Source organism: Penicillium lagena (genome assembly GCF_028827675.1).
Source record: "Penicillium lagena strain IBT 129212 chromosome Unknown utg000007l_segment0_segment0, whole genome shotgun sequence".
NCBI lineage: Eukaryota > Fungi > Ascomycota > Eurotiomycetes > Eurotiales > Aspergillaceae > Penicillium > Penicillium lagena.
Genome location: NW_026623228.1, coordinates 2,309,068 through 2,322,228, shown reverse-complemented (window position 1 = coordinate 2,322,228; position 13,161 = coordinate 2,309,068). Strand labels below are relative to the sequence as shown.

Sequence of the window (13,161 nt, the reverse complement as noted above, 5' to 3'; positions counted from 1 at the left end):
GCTGGAAAATAATTAGGATTTAAGTATGATTGTTACTAGTGGATGCTACTATGAGATCAATGCAATCGCTCTTCTGTTTACTTCAGCTTGGTCAACGGCTTTTGAGACATATCAAGACCGTCACGCATCAAGGTATGCTTGCCCGCGATCAATCACTTCTTGAAAGCTTTCGCATACACTAACGTATTACATCTTGACCATAAAAGCAGAGATCCCAAAATAGCCGAAAAGTATTTAAAACCACTTTTACTCGCTCTGCTGCCTATATATTTGCTGTAAAACTGTCTGGTTGACCTGCTGAAGTCTTCCAGATTGACACCGACAACTCCTGCTCGAAGAAACTCTTTGTTGCGTCAGCAATTTCATTTCCATAGTCGAAAGTCTACTTATAAAGCTTAGTGAATGACTTGATTGCTCTCGTGATGTTTTGGACGGTTTTGGCGTTAAGCCCTCGGGTCAATTCCTCATTTTCAACACCTGTCAACTACGCGGCAATGGCCTTTTCTGTTTTATTTAATTGTTGAAATCTCGAGAATACAGAATGCCTTTGAGTTTGTTTCTACTTGAATTACAGCTATTCAACAAATGCATGGTTCTCCGGGATTTGATTTATGATGACATTGAATCTTACATCTGAGACAACATATTTTAATGATTCGGTAATGAAAATAAAATTTTCTTGTAAATACAAACGTAAAAGTATACCAAAAAAATTTTTAACGGCAAATAGGGCATTCAAAACATGGGTCGCGGACCTATGGTAGGCCCATTAATGTTCATGGCAACAAGCTTCCACATCAATCTGACATATTGGGATTAGTTCAAAACTCTAATATTAAGCATTATTTGACCAAAAGATAGGTGTCTGAAAAATTCCGAAAATCTTTATGGAATGACTCTTGTTTCAGAAGGGCCGAATGATGCCGAAGTAATTCGGAAAATGCTAATGCTCCGTCATGCTATGTTAGTATTAAAATCACGAATTTCAAAGATGATATCATCCCTCTTTCTGGAGTTTCATTGTTTTTCCAGTATTTGAAACCCGTTTCCCCGACATTAAGACAGGAGATGCTAATTTCAGTTATCTCTAATTGAGCAATCAAGTTTCGTTACGTGTTCGCACAAACTCCACCATTGGCTCGTTACGGAGCGGAATCAGATTGGCCGTATGGGGCATAGGACTGCATTCTTCTTCCCGCATTTAATTCGTTTATTACTTGTTTGCACCCAATTGAACGCTCGTAGAGAAAAGAAGCAAGATTATTCTTCACAGATCCCTCACTAGCCGTGCACCTGCCCATGCATATAGGTAGTTGTGCTGATACCAATTGACGAAGGTCGTCCGGCCAGCGATCCGTGGGATAGTGGCCCAAGAACCACCGAGGACGACATAGTGCTTTCCATCGAAGAAATCCGCTGCAAAACAGGTCAGCAGACAGGCAAGATCCTAGGGACCCTAGGATCACTTACAAGTATAACTCGGATAGATCTCCATAGGCTTGAATCCTTCGTGCGGCGTCAGTGGCGTACTGGTCCATTCCCAGACGCCACCCAGTTCACCCTGACCAACGAGGCGGTCACCTTGTGGGGTGACTGGGGTAGGGTGCCAGTGGCGGAAGCCAACGTTGCAACCATCGAGGTCCACAAAAACTGGCAGACGGCCCTGAGATCGTGACCTGTGCCCATTTGTCGATGACCCGTTCGTTCCGTTGCTGCCGAGACAATTAGCTATCCCCTCTATTCCTCGATCCGACCGGGCCACACAAACCTCATGCCATTCGTAGCGGGGTGACAATCTTTGCCATGAAGCTGGGCGGAGTACTGATAAATGCTCTTGACCTCATCGAGCGTAGGGATACGACATTTGGCCCATTTAGCATAAACGGCCAGCTCATCGTAGGAAGCCATCAATGGCCAATCTTCGGCGAGCTTCAGAGGGACAGGCCCAAATACGCTCCGAATGGCAAATTTGTCCAGGAATTCGTCCGTGAGGGAACCGTTGCTGTTCTGTGAGGTACTACCATCCTGGGAAGCTTGGGTCCAGGAGGCTGGCCGTGTTTGAATCTTGTTATACTGCAAGAATTTTGCGTATTCACCATTGGTGATTGGGCGGGCTTGAGCCTCAAAAGTGTGCACCGCCACGGTCCTCTGAGGCTTTTCATTATCCCAACCGAAAGAGGTCCGCGGTAGCACTTTCTCGTTCGAGTCTTCTAGGCCAATAGCCAATTGCTGTTCAGGAATAGTAAACCACCTGTTAGGTTTTGTCTTCTCCTTCGCTTGCTTAGCCAAGTGTGCGAAGTCAGGCCGTTCCACGCCGACAGGTGGCAGCACCTTGTCACTTTGAAGCAGCATGTAAAGAAAAGTCTCCAGGTGCATCACTTCATGCTCGAGACCTATCCAGAGAGCTTCCGCAACACATCGGTCTGTAATGCGTCCTTTATTGATCAGTGCCCGGACGCGGTTGCGGACGCGTTCTTGGTAATCCAAGATCTCGTCCAGCTGTGGCCATTCGTCGGGCGTCTCGCTGTGGGCATGACACTGCGTGGGATCTTGTACATCAGGGTCAATACCACGTTCAAAAATCTGGCGATAAGAGCTGGGTTCCGTAGGGTTGCCTCCCAAAGCTCGAGTAAGATGAATGTCTAGTAGGATTAGTGTTGAGACGCCGAGGATTATCGAGTGTCAGGACTAACCACAAAATGTCGGAATATGGCCCAGGTAGAATATCAGTTCGTTGCGGAGCTTGATCGGCTTAGACCAGAGCTCCTCGCGAGGAATCATAGTCTTGGTGACGATATCCCATGTCGTCCAGAGAGTCTGGAAATCCTCGGCTTGGAGGACGGGATGGGCAGCATACCGAGCCGGGTCGGTGGGGAAGGTGAGGGAAGAGGGCGACAGCAGATGGATATCTAGCAGGTTAGAGGTTAGCATAGTGCGATAGGCAAAGAGGGAGTGAGAGAGGGTGTGGATAGAGTCTGCTAAACACGTACAATAAGTATCGGTATCATTGCCAAACTCGGCCTGAAGAACCAACGCTGCTTCGCGCCACAAAATGTCTCGCTCCCGGCGATTGTACTTGACCGACTCTTCAAACTGCACTTTTTCGCCCTTCCGGATTGTTCGTTCATTGATCACTACGTCCACTTTGGGCGAGTAGTAAGCGTGGTGTCGCCCGCCAGGAATATCATACGCAGTAAAAATGTCCCACTCGTCGGCCTTGAACGCGTCGAACCCCAGAACGCTATTAGCGTGGACTAGTCCATTTTCATAGAATGCGCGAGTGACGCCTTCGGAGTCATTGTACGCCTTGAACACCCGATCTGGGTCCTGGCACGCGTCCAAGCCAATGATCATCAAGTCGGATGCATTCAACGATTTCGCAAAGCCAGCGAGAAATTCCGGGGCACTGGAGCGACTGAAGTTGCCGATGGATGATCCAATCGATATTATCACAGTCGGCCTCGTCCGATTCTCGGCATTCTTCAGCCAGCGGAGACCGTCGTCGTACGTGCCAAGAATACCATGCAGTCCCACATAGGCAAAACTTTCTGGATTGATTTTGGAAAAGGTGCGCTTCAATTCATCCAGTGAAAGATCCAGCGCGTAGTAATCCACTGTTTTCTTCATGCGCTCGCATTCCCGGAGCAAGATCTCAATCTTCCGCAAATTTCTAGACGAAAATGTTAGAGGAGTCTCAGAAGGCACAACACTCTACGACGCATAATTCAGGCTGCGGATATAGAGTGCAATGATAACAGACCCACTACCAAGCTCCATCATCTGGGCATTTTCTGGTATCCGTTCGACGATGCGCTTCGCATTGGCGGTTAACACCTCGATCTCCGCGTTGGTTAGGTAGTACTCGTCCAGGTACGTGATTTTCTCGAACAGCTTGAGCCCCCTGGCGTCGTATAGCAGTAAAGTGGGAAGCGAGAGCGCGACACCCTCTGGAGGATTGATTCGGGTGCGAATTTCGTCCGCGAGAGAGATGTCCATGCAGCTCTGGTGTATATCCACGATCTCGACAGCATCGCTGTCGTTGCGAATTGCCGAAGGTGGCATCTTGGTTGCTGGAAATGAGATACGAGAAAGCGGAAAGAGAAGACCAAGCAGAGCCAAAGACAACTACTAGAGAACAAAGGATATTATGTTGTGCAGAACGGCCAGACTTACCCAGGGTGGTTGTCTAGAATGGTGCAATTGGTGGTTGGAGTGTGGGGGCAACGACCCAGACAGCCAGTGAAACCACAGCGGAGCGCACGAAAATTGGACGAGGAGACACGAAGGATCAAGGGCAATGGAAGTTAATTAAACTGTTTCTACCAAGCCTTTTCTCTTGTGAGACCTCTTCCGTCATCCTGATTGTAACATGATCGAGCCCCGCAAGTCTAGAGCAAGGCCAGCAGGACGCGGCGCGAATTTACTTCGATCAGATTGGACAGCGAAAAGATGACCATCCCGTGCCTTGCCGTCTGACTTCGCGCGGTTCCCACTCGTGCTGGCGCCCTGCGCAGCCAGACCGTGAACGATGTGGAGAGCCTTGAGCTAAATGGAGCCCCGGATGCGGTCATAGCGCAGTTTGTTGTGTTTGGTGCATTTGCGCTGTTTTGTTGCTTTGCATTCCACGGGCCCTTGGTGGATCGCACCTGGGGCCGGGTCCCAGGTGCGATCCATGGCGCTCCCAACACGGCACTGACAAAGCGGGACTAGGACGCAGACATTATGTGTGTGTCTATGTATTATAATATGTGTGTGTGAAATCGTTTCCCCGACCCATCGCTGCAGGCCAGTGGCCTCTAATAAGAAAAGAAAGGTCAAATGCCCATGTCTTTCTACATATTGATTCAACGACTATTCAAAACGTTTGAGTTCAACATGCTGAGCCTATAGCAATTCTGACGCACAGTCAATTTTCCAGACAAAGAGGGCCCATTTCAGTAAATCAGAAGCGAACGTAAGTTACAAATTTCACCCGCAGGTTCTTCGTGTAAGCGTCCATTTTCAAAATGTCAAGTTTAGATCCAATGAGCTTAACGATGCCTTGCTAGATGCTACTCTTTTGTTTAACATTCACTACAATTTTACTATAATACTGATGCCATTGATATCACACGCGTCTAATATAGTTAACCGGATCACAGTAATGCTGCATGTTTTGGTGCGTCACAGATGGACTGTGAAAATTTTTTGTCAGAGATGCAGTTGGCCTTGGGAGCAAGCAAGTCTTACCTTTCTGTTTATTAGGAATGTATTATGGTAATATAACTAGTTTAGCTCACTTCATTTAGTATACTCTCATTCTGTTCAACATTACTATATCTTTCACAATATGATCGCAACTTCTTCGAGCGATACTACACGCTTTGGTTTATTCTAGCCTTGACATCACTTTACACACCGGCCAACTTGCTAACGCTGGTAACAACTTCATGAAACTTTGAATGCTTCAAATATGAAACGTCGTTCGTTCGCCGTGTATATTGAGATTCAATTACTGGTCATATGTATCAACCAAGGTAAGTAATGAATATCCAATCATCTTCATGGTCATATGTGTTCAGGAGCGCTATCAATTGCACGCTGCAAAATTAAGGTGAACTAGAGGCTGACAGCTTTAGAATTTGTTGAACCGAAGTCCAGTATATTGTAGTTTCTAAAAAGTATTTGGTTGGAATCACTGTAAAGGATAAAGGTCTGGTTTGGGTTAGACCTGCCCCTCCAATTTCATTAATCTGGTTAACGTTTATAGACTTTTGGCACTGTCCTACCTGGTTCCGAGAAACCAACTTTTATATTGGGAAGAGGAAGACAGAAACGGTCGCCACAATATTATTGAGGCAGGGTTCTAATATAGTATACTCAACCAGCCCGTTGAGTGAAAGTTGTCTGTGTCGCATCCTTGGACCCATATAGTACTGTACGTCACTCAGCCTGAAAGTAAGTTACTGTCAGTTTTATCTAACCTAAGACAAGTTATTGACGGTTAAGCTAAGATGAAAGGATTAATTTCGCGGAAATGCATTGCATGCCCGAATGAAGAATCTCAGCACCTAGATAATAGAATTTCCGCTTAGAAGTATGATCCAGGTGCTTCCTTGGCTCTCCTCTGGTCTTATTTGATCCCTTCAAAATGGCATATTCTCATTCACACGCTCTGCAAATGCTGTGTGGAAAAAGCTGGATGTTTTTCCTGTCACAGACCCAGAGATCGTGGATCGCGAGCGACGGCAATAGGTGCGAGCCGTCCGGGAGTGGGACAAAGTCGGAGTGGTCGTAGAGCGGGGCCGTCCCATCCGGGATGGCGGCGAAGTGTCGCTGGCATTCGGTCGGGTTGAGAATCCCGTGTGTCTCGTAGAGATGGCGCTCCTTCATACGGGCCGGATCCCCACGCGACACACGCTGCAGACGATGGCGTTGTGACTCGTTTCGTACTCGAACAGGGCACGAGGTTGCGGTTGCCCGGCCATCGTCGTCGGATCGACCAGGCTCGTCCCACCGACCTACGATCATGTAGTGGAATCGGAACCAGGTCGGGGGGCTCAGGGGGAATCGACGGCGCGTGGCTGATCGTTCGTCCGTGCAGGGGCCCCCGGATTGGAACCCCAGTGAGACGGACCAGAGGGGGAGGGATTCTCCCTGCCTGAGAGAGCTGGAGGGAAGCCGATCCATCACATCCTCGACGATCCCGTTCCCGTATAGATCGATCGGGGGCCAATGGCCGACCGTTTCCGCGCCGCGCCCCACCGGGGAACCGGTCGGGCCAATGACCGACCGGTTCCACCGACCGCCTGCCGCCCCAGGCGATGCCGGCAGAACCTCGAGGGCCCCCCCGACGCACCGACGTTTTTTGTTACCGATTCCCGACCGCTTCCCCAGGACTTCCGAAGGCCTCGAGGTCACCTGGGGAGTCTTCTTAAGGTCGAGAGAGCAGAACGTACTCCCAATCATGCTTTCTTTAGGACCGGTGTCAACCGTACGAGAAAAAACAAATTGATGTCTTGGACCGACAAATCAGCCGCGCTCGGTCCTAACTCCTCTAGGTGTTCGGTCAGAGGTACTAGCAGGGGCATGTGGTCTCGGGTGATTGGTTCTGCCTATTTTCGAATCTTGCAGGTTCACAATGGCGAGCATTGCTTCGTTTTGCCGTACATTTGGAAGTACCCGGAAGCTAACGTTTTTTCAACGCTGTTACAGATAGCGAACGCATTAGTTCGGCGTCAATACATCTTTCTTGAAGTGGAACGATGGCTGACAACCCCATCGTCGTTGGAAAACAAAAGGAACTGGAGTAAACTTCTTGACATCATGTCTGAAATTCCTGGAATCATTCAGGAAACAGATGCCGTTCTGGACGAGCGCCCTCAATGGGTCCTTGGTAAATTCAGCATCACTTGCAAAGAAACTTTATCGACCGTTCCAGATCTTCAACGTCGGCTAGGTCACACCTTCGAGCAACTCGCTCATTGGAGATCCAAATGGACTGAAGAAAATGCTCCCATCACCCCCGATATACTTAACTGGACTCTCTTTAGAACCGGATGCGAGTCGTACCGTCCTAGTATTTTCAATACCCACGGTCCAGATGTTTATGGACTCAACATGGGAGATACTTTCAATATAAACATTCCCTTCACCCTGGTGTCCCTCATCGCCGACGTACCCGAGCCCACCGCATTAATGTTTGGCTTGATGCAAGAAGCAGCTCTCTACATTACAGTGCTTATATGGGCCTACAGACTTCATAAGAATCTTGCTGGCGCCGCATGTGCTCCTAATTCTGCCGATTTTTACAATGATCCATTTTACACAGAATGTCGGTGCTATTACGAAAACCCGGGGCCGTCTAGACTCTGCCAGATATTGCCATCGCCATTTGAGCGCGTGGAAAGAAACGCGTCCTGGTATGTTGACTCAGCGAGGATAACGTAATTCACTACCGAGTCGCCCACCCTACCGAACCGCCCGCTCCGCCCGCGAACGCGTAAATTTATCTACTCCTACCACTTCATTCAGCGACCATGTCACCAATTCGCAATATTACTACCCATACGCGTCAGAATCAAGAGGGCAGGCTATTACTTGCTATTGAGGCTCTCAAAAATGACGAAAAATTGACTGTACGACGCGCTGCGGATCTATACAGTGTTCCGCGCACCACCCTTCGCGATCGCCGCAGCGGCACCACAGAACGCGCTACGACGCGCGCAAACAGCCATAAATTGACCGAATTAGAGGAGAAATCGCTAGAGAATTGGGTTCTTTCTATGGACGACCGTGGAATTGCTCCTCGGCATGAATTAGTGCGAGAGATGGCGAATTTACTACTATCTCAGCGCGGCCAAGGTCCTCTAGTAACGGTTGGCAAGAATTGGGTCACCAAGTTTATCAAGCGTACACCAGAGCTTGATACACGATATACACGGCGCAGGGACTATCAGCGCGCTCTCTGTGAGGACCCAAAGCTAATTCAACAATGGTTTGACCTTGTTCAAGAGGTTATTTGCACCTATGGTATCCACCAAGACGATATCTACAATTTTGACGAAACTGGTTTCGCAATGGGCCTCTGTAGCACTTCTAAAGTAGTACCCCGAGCTGGTTACTATTGACGAAGGGCTAAAATTCAGCCAGGGAATCGCGAGTGGGTAACAGCAGTTGAAACAATTTGTATGAGTGGATGGGCACTTCCACCAACAATTATATTCAAAGCAAAAACCTACAATTCGGCTTGGTTTTCTTCCGAAATCAACCTCCCTTGCGACTGGTGTATTGAGGTTAGCGACAATGGATGGACGACTAATGAAATTGGCCTTCGGTGGTTAACAAATCACTTTATACCATTGACTAATGGCCGTACGAAGGGCAAGTGGCGTGTCCTAATTTTGGATGGACATGGAAGCCATATGACCGCTCAATTTGACCAAATATGTAGAGATAATAATATTATCTCTATTTGTATGCCGCCACATTCATCCCACCTACTCCAGCCGCTTGATGTGGGTTGTTTCTCTATTATCAAGCAAGAATATGGTCAATTGATTCAATCGATGATTGTGAATGGTATACACCATATTGACAAGCTTGATTTCTTGTCTATTTACCCCCTTGCGCGCGCAAAAGCATATACACAATCGACTATTCAAAATGCTTTTGCTGGCGCCGGTCTTCTACCTCTTAATGCGCAGCGGGTATTGGATAAATTGAATATCTCTATCGATATTACCCCCCCGGGTAGTAGGGCAGGAGAGAGTGGAAGCAGCGGTTTTATCCCCTGTACACCACAGAAACCTATTGAAATTCAGCGGCAAACGCGGTCAATTGGCAAATTGCTACAGCACGCTTGCCAATTAGAACTGGATAACAATATCGAGAGAGCTTTGGTGCAAATTGAACAGTTGGCAAAGAGCGCGCGCGCTAGTATGCATGAAAAAACGCTCTATTTAGCCGATATCAACCGAATGCGCACCGCTCATGCCAAACAGCAGAAAAAACAAGCAATTCTTGGCACAAGTATCAGTCGATTGGAGGGTTGTACGCGCGCACAGTGGGAGGACGAGTATATTCGTGCCAATAATACTACAGCGGCAGGGCCTAGTGGGACAGGAAAAACGACGTTTCAAAGAGCGCCGCCGCGCTGCTCGAACTGTAATACACTCGGGCATAATAGAACACGCTGCCCGAATTAATTTACTGTATTTATCAATTTCATACTGTTCCTGGTGGTCGAGCAATATTCAAAAATATTAGTAGGGACCGGGCGGAGCGGGCGGTTCGGTAGGGTGGGCGACTCGGTAGTGAATTACGTTATCTGAATCTCCTATTCGCTCAATAGGTAATAATAGCGAAACACAAGGCTCTTTCCATTCAAGCACATACTCCATCCCACATTGGCAACTCAATGAAGAACCCAATTCTCTGTATGGAGACATTATACTACCAAGGTTTGTTCATTTTGCTGGACAGTTGCGGAATTCAAATTGGCTGTGTGTCATTTGCCAAACAGCCGGGCCTACGTTCTGAGCACGCTTGCAGCTATGGGGTTGAGCCACTGTGTCCATGATGTTCGCCCAGCCGAAGGCAACGACTATATTGCGTAGACAATATGCAAAACAATGAGTAAATCGAGGTTCAGTGGCGCAGAGGATCTTTTGCTTAGAAGATATCGTTAATGCAAAAACACCGCATTCTTTGGAAAAAACTTCGGTTGAGAGTGCAAGGTGAACGGGTCACAAAAATCAGTATCTACATTACAAGCAGCGGGCATTTCATGTATAATCTTTGTGAAAAAGATTGGTTGGTTGAGAATCGAGTACGATCGTGATTTTGACGTAAAGCGTTTTTCAAATTTGTGTATAGCTCAAAATGACCATGTTCTTGCTAAGGTATAATCCTGTCGCTAATATGTGCTTCGATGTGAAACTTTCGAAACCTCCTTTGTGGACGCTTTGATTTGCAGCGTCCGAAGCCGAGAATAGTGTCTGCAAAGTGCGAGATTTCTTCCTATCACCCGACGCCCAGGATGCCCGCTTCGTATCCACATCATTCGTATTTCTTCATCGTCAAGACCCCAAATTTCCGAGCTCGACTAGCCACATCGTCACCAAAAGTATCTTCAGTTCGAGGAGGCGAGAAATACCAACCTTGGAAGTTGCCCCTTTGAGTAAAAGCCTGCACGGTTTTTTAAGTACGATGTAGCAAAGCACAAGTCATTTTCAATAATCGGACGTGTGGACGCGTCACGAATTCATGCTCATAGCCTCAAATTTCAATCTCGTATTTCTCAATTGGGAATCTTTTTGTGACAGAAGTTATGAAGGATATTTGCAGACGTTTTTGGCTTGGCTATGTGCAAACCAGGCATGAATCATCTAGCATTTGTATGATCAATGGGCCGTAAATAGACTTTGTCTTGCATGATGCTGATGTCGTTTCATATCCGGGTACCATTCAATAAGCACCCTGCGAAATGCAGCATTGAGCTCTTCTTCTCCGAAAAAAGACTGGCAGCTAGGGATAAATATTCAATATTCCGCCCGTCTATCATCTTCCAAGGCTGAAATATACCTAGGTAGAACCGCACTTTCTGATGTAAATCATGATAGTGACCTGTAGGAGTTCCAATTCTTGACAAAAGCGGCCGCAAATTTAAAATCACGTGACCATTGACATAATCTATTGGTATGATCTGCCAGTTGGACGGCGGAAAACGGCGGTCTACGGAAGACTATAACTGCCACTGGTGCATGCTGATTTCTAAGCGAAAGTGGATGAAGGGGAGCCATCTGCCGCTTGTCCGTGATCGCATGGCATGACTCTTTAATACACGTTACTGGAAGATACGCAATCAGACAAACGATTAAAACGAATACGCTCCAAAATATACCGAGCGCAGAAACCAACATCACTTCGGTGGACAACGTGAGCGTAAGCATGGACCGGCCGCAGAAGAATTACCACTCAATCATGAGTCGGCAACGGAATCTACTAGGCAATTTCCATTTTCAAGCACCTATCACTCCTCAGAGCCGTGAAGTGACTGCCATGGCGACCCAGCGTAAACCGCCCCCAGGCATGAAGCGGGAACAAGCAGTACGAGCTCAGCGGTATGAAGGATGCAAAAGGCCGCAAAGAAATAAAGCTGATTAGACATAAAGGAACCACCGAAAGCGCACTCATGATTACATCAGTGCGCTAGAAGCTGAAGTATTGCGCTTGCGATCTGAGGAAACACGCTTACAGCAAGCCGCCGATATTTGGATGCAATGCACTCTGGCATTAATTCCATCTACCAGGCCTTTTGCTGCGCATAGCTATCAGGCCACTGAATCTCGCCCTGGTGTTTTTCTGTGGATAGCTCAAGATACACCTGCTGCCGATCCAACAGTTTTGACGGACCGGACATCGTGGCAGCTTTTGTCGCCGCGACAGCATATGGCTTTCCAGTATCCAAATATCTTGCCTTATCTTGACAATCGCAGCGCATCAGCACACAGGCTATTACAGAATTGTAAGTTTGTAGTCGCATCATATGTTAGCACAGATATTTCGCTAATTTATGCGCTCTATAGTTTGTGATAATATTGCTCCCAGTCTGAACCTGACCGAAGCGTCGACCAATGACTATGTCAACCATATCATCCCACTAGTCATGAGCAATGAAACTGTCCAAAACTCCTTCCTTGCTGCTTCCGCAAGCCACATTCAGGCCATCCGAGGCACATATAGCACTGTCGAGATTGTGAAATACAGATCGGCTGCCGTCAGAGGTCTACAGAAAGTATCAACCGAAAGGTTTTCTGATTCTGACTCAGTGTCTGCTTTGGCGACTATTCTCGGGCTACTTATCGACGACATAATAAGTGGAACGAGAGAATATCCGACACTTGTACGACTAGTGGACTCTTGGGCTCGAATGAGCATATCTCATAAGCAAAAGTCAAGCGAAGTCCTGGTTCAATTTCTCTTGGATCAAATACAGATGTATGCTGAGCTCTTAGAGCATACTATATCGCTAAACATCAAGAGGCGAATGCTAACGTCTTTTACGAATAACAGGATAAAAACGCTTGTGCACCCGCTTTATCAGTTCAAAGGGTTGTATAGCCTAGCCCAGAAAACCAAATCGATGCAAGACCAGTATCATACACAGCAACTCAATCAACCAAATCAACCAAACTTTCGCAACATTTTTTTGAACCTGGAGAGCGCCGTTACTCAAGCTTGTCATATCTACAACTCGTTTCCATCCACAAGTTCATTCAACGGAACTTCGGTTTTTTCGACGGAACTTGATGCTTTACTGTGTCGCCTTCAATCCACAGTTAATGATATTCCGCCGTTCGCTCCCGGTGAGAATTCTTTGACGTTTGTATACTCCACTGCTGTTTCACGGAGTACAAGTGTAGACCACAAGACTTTTTTTACTATGCGGTTAGCGGAGCTACTGCGCCGCACCGGATATTCTGATATGCATGGAGAACTGCCTATCGCAAAATTTTTTGGAGCTGCCTGGCCTTGAAGGCATCATTTTCCCACACGTGGATTTACCCTTCAGTTATCTGATCTTTGTTTGAATCGTTCAAAGATGGCTAGACTACCTTGGGTGCAATCTCGAATTTCTCCCTCTCTCTTTCTGACTTGGGTACAAAAAAAGCAGATTGG

The 13,161-nt window shown here is 47.3% G+C and overlaps 4 protein-coding genes across 4 annotated transcripts; 1 reads left to right on the top strand and 3 right to left on the bottom strand.

Annotated features, from left to right (window-relative positions):
* Nucleotides 1-1,267: 1,267 nt before the first annotated feature.
* N7510_010479 (class I SAM-dependent methyltransferase) lies at nt 1,268-4,062 on the bottom strand (the record flags this gene model as incomplete). Its single annotated transcript, XM_056982404.1, has 6 exons — nt 1,268-1,416; nt 1,471-1,712; nt 1,769-2,642; nt 2,694-2,909; nt 2,991-3,670; nt 3,761-4,062. 6 exons carry the CDS (start codon nt 4,060-4,062, stop codon nt 1,268-1,270), a joined length of 2,463 nt encoding a protein of 820 aa, XP_056830240.1.
* Nucleotides 4,063-4,388: 326 nt separating this feature from the next.
* On the bottom strand, nt 4,389-4,999 carry N7510_010478 (uncharacterized protein; the record flags this gene model as incomplete). The annotated part of the gene is made up of 2 exons (XM_056982403.1): nt 4,389-4,706; nt 4,955-4,999. 2 exons carry the CDS (start codon nt 4,997-4,999, stop codon nt 4,389-4,391), a joined length of 363 nt encoding a protein of 120 aa, XP_056830239.1.
* A 1,142-nt stretch (nt 5,000-6,141) lies between these two features.
* Nucleotides 6,142-6,948, bottom strand: N7510_010477 (uncharacterized protein; the record flags this gene model as incomplete). The annotated part of the gene is made up of 1 exon (XM_056982402.1): nt 6,142-6,948. One exon carries the CDS (start codon nt 6,946-6,948, stop codon nt 6,142-6,144), a length of 807 nt encoding a protein of 268 aa, XP_056830238.1.
* A 5,107-nt stretch (nt 6,949-12,055) lies between these two features.
* On the top strand, nt 12,056-13,018 carry N7510_010476 (uncharacterized protein; the record flags this gene model as incomplete). Its single annotated transcript, XM_056982401.1, has 1 exon — nt 12,056-13,018. The coding sequence occupies one exon, from the start codon at nt 12,056-12,058 to the stop codon at nt 13,016-13,018; it is 963 nt and encodes a 320-aa protein (XP_056830237.1).
* Nucleotides 13,019-13,161: the final 143 nt, after the last annotated feature.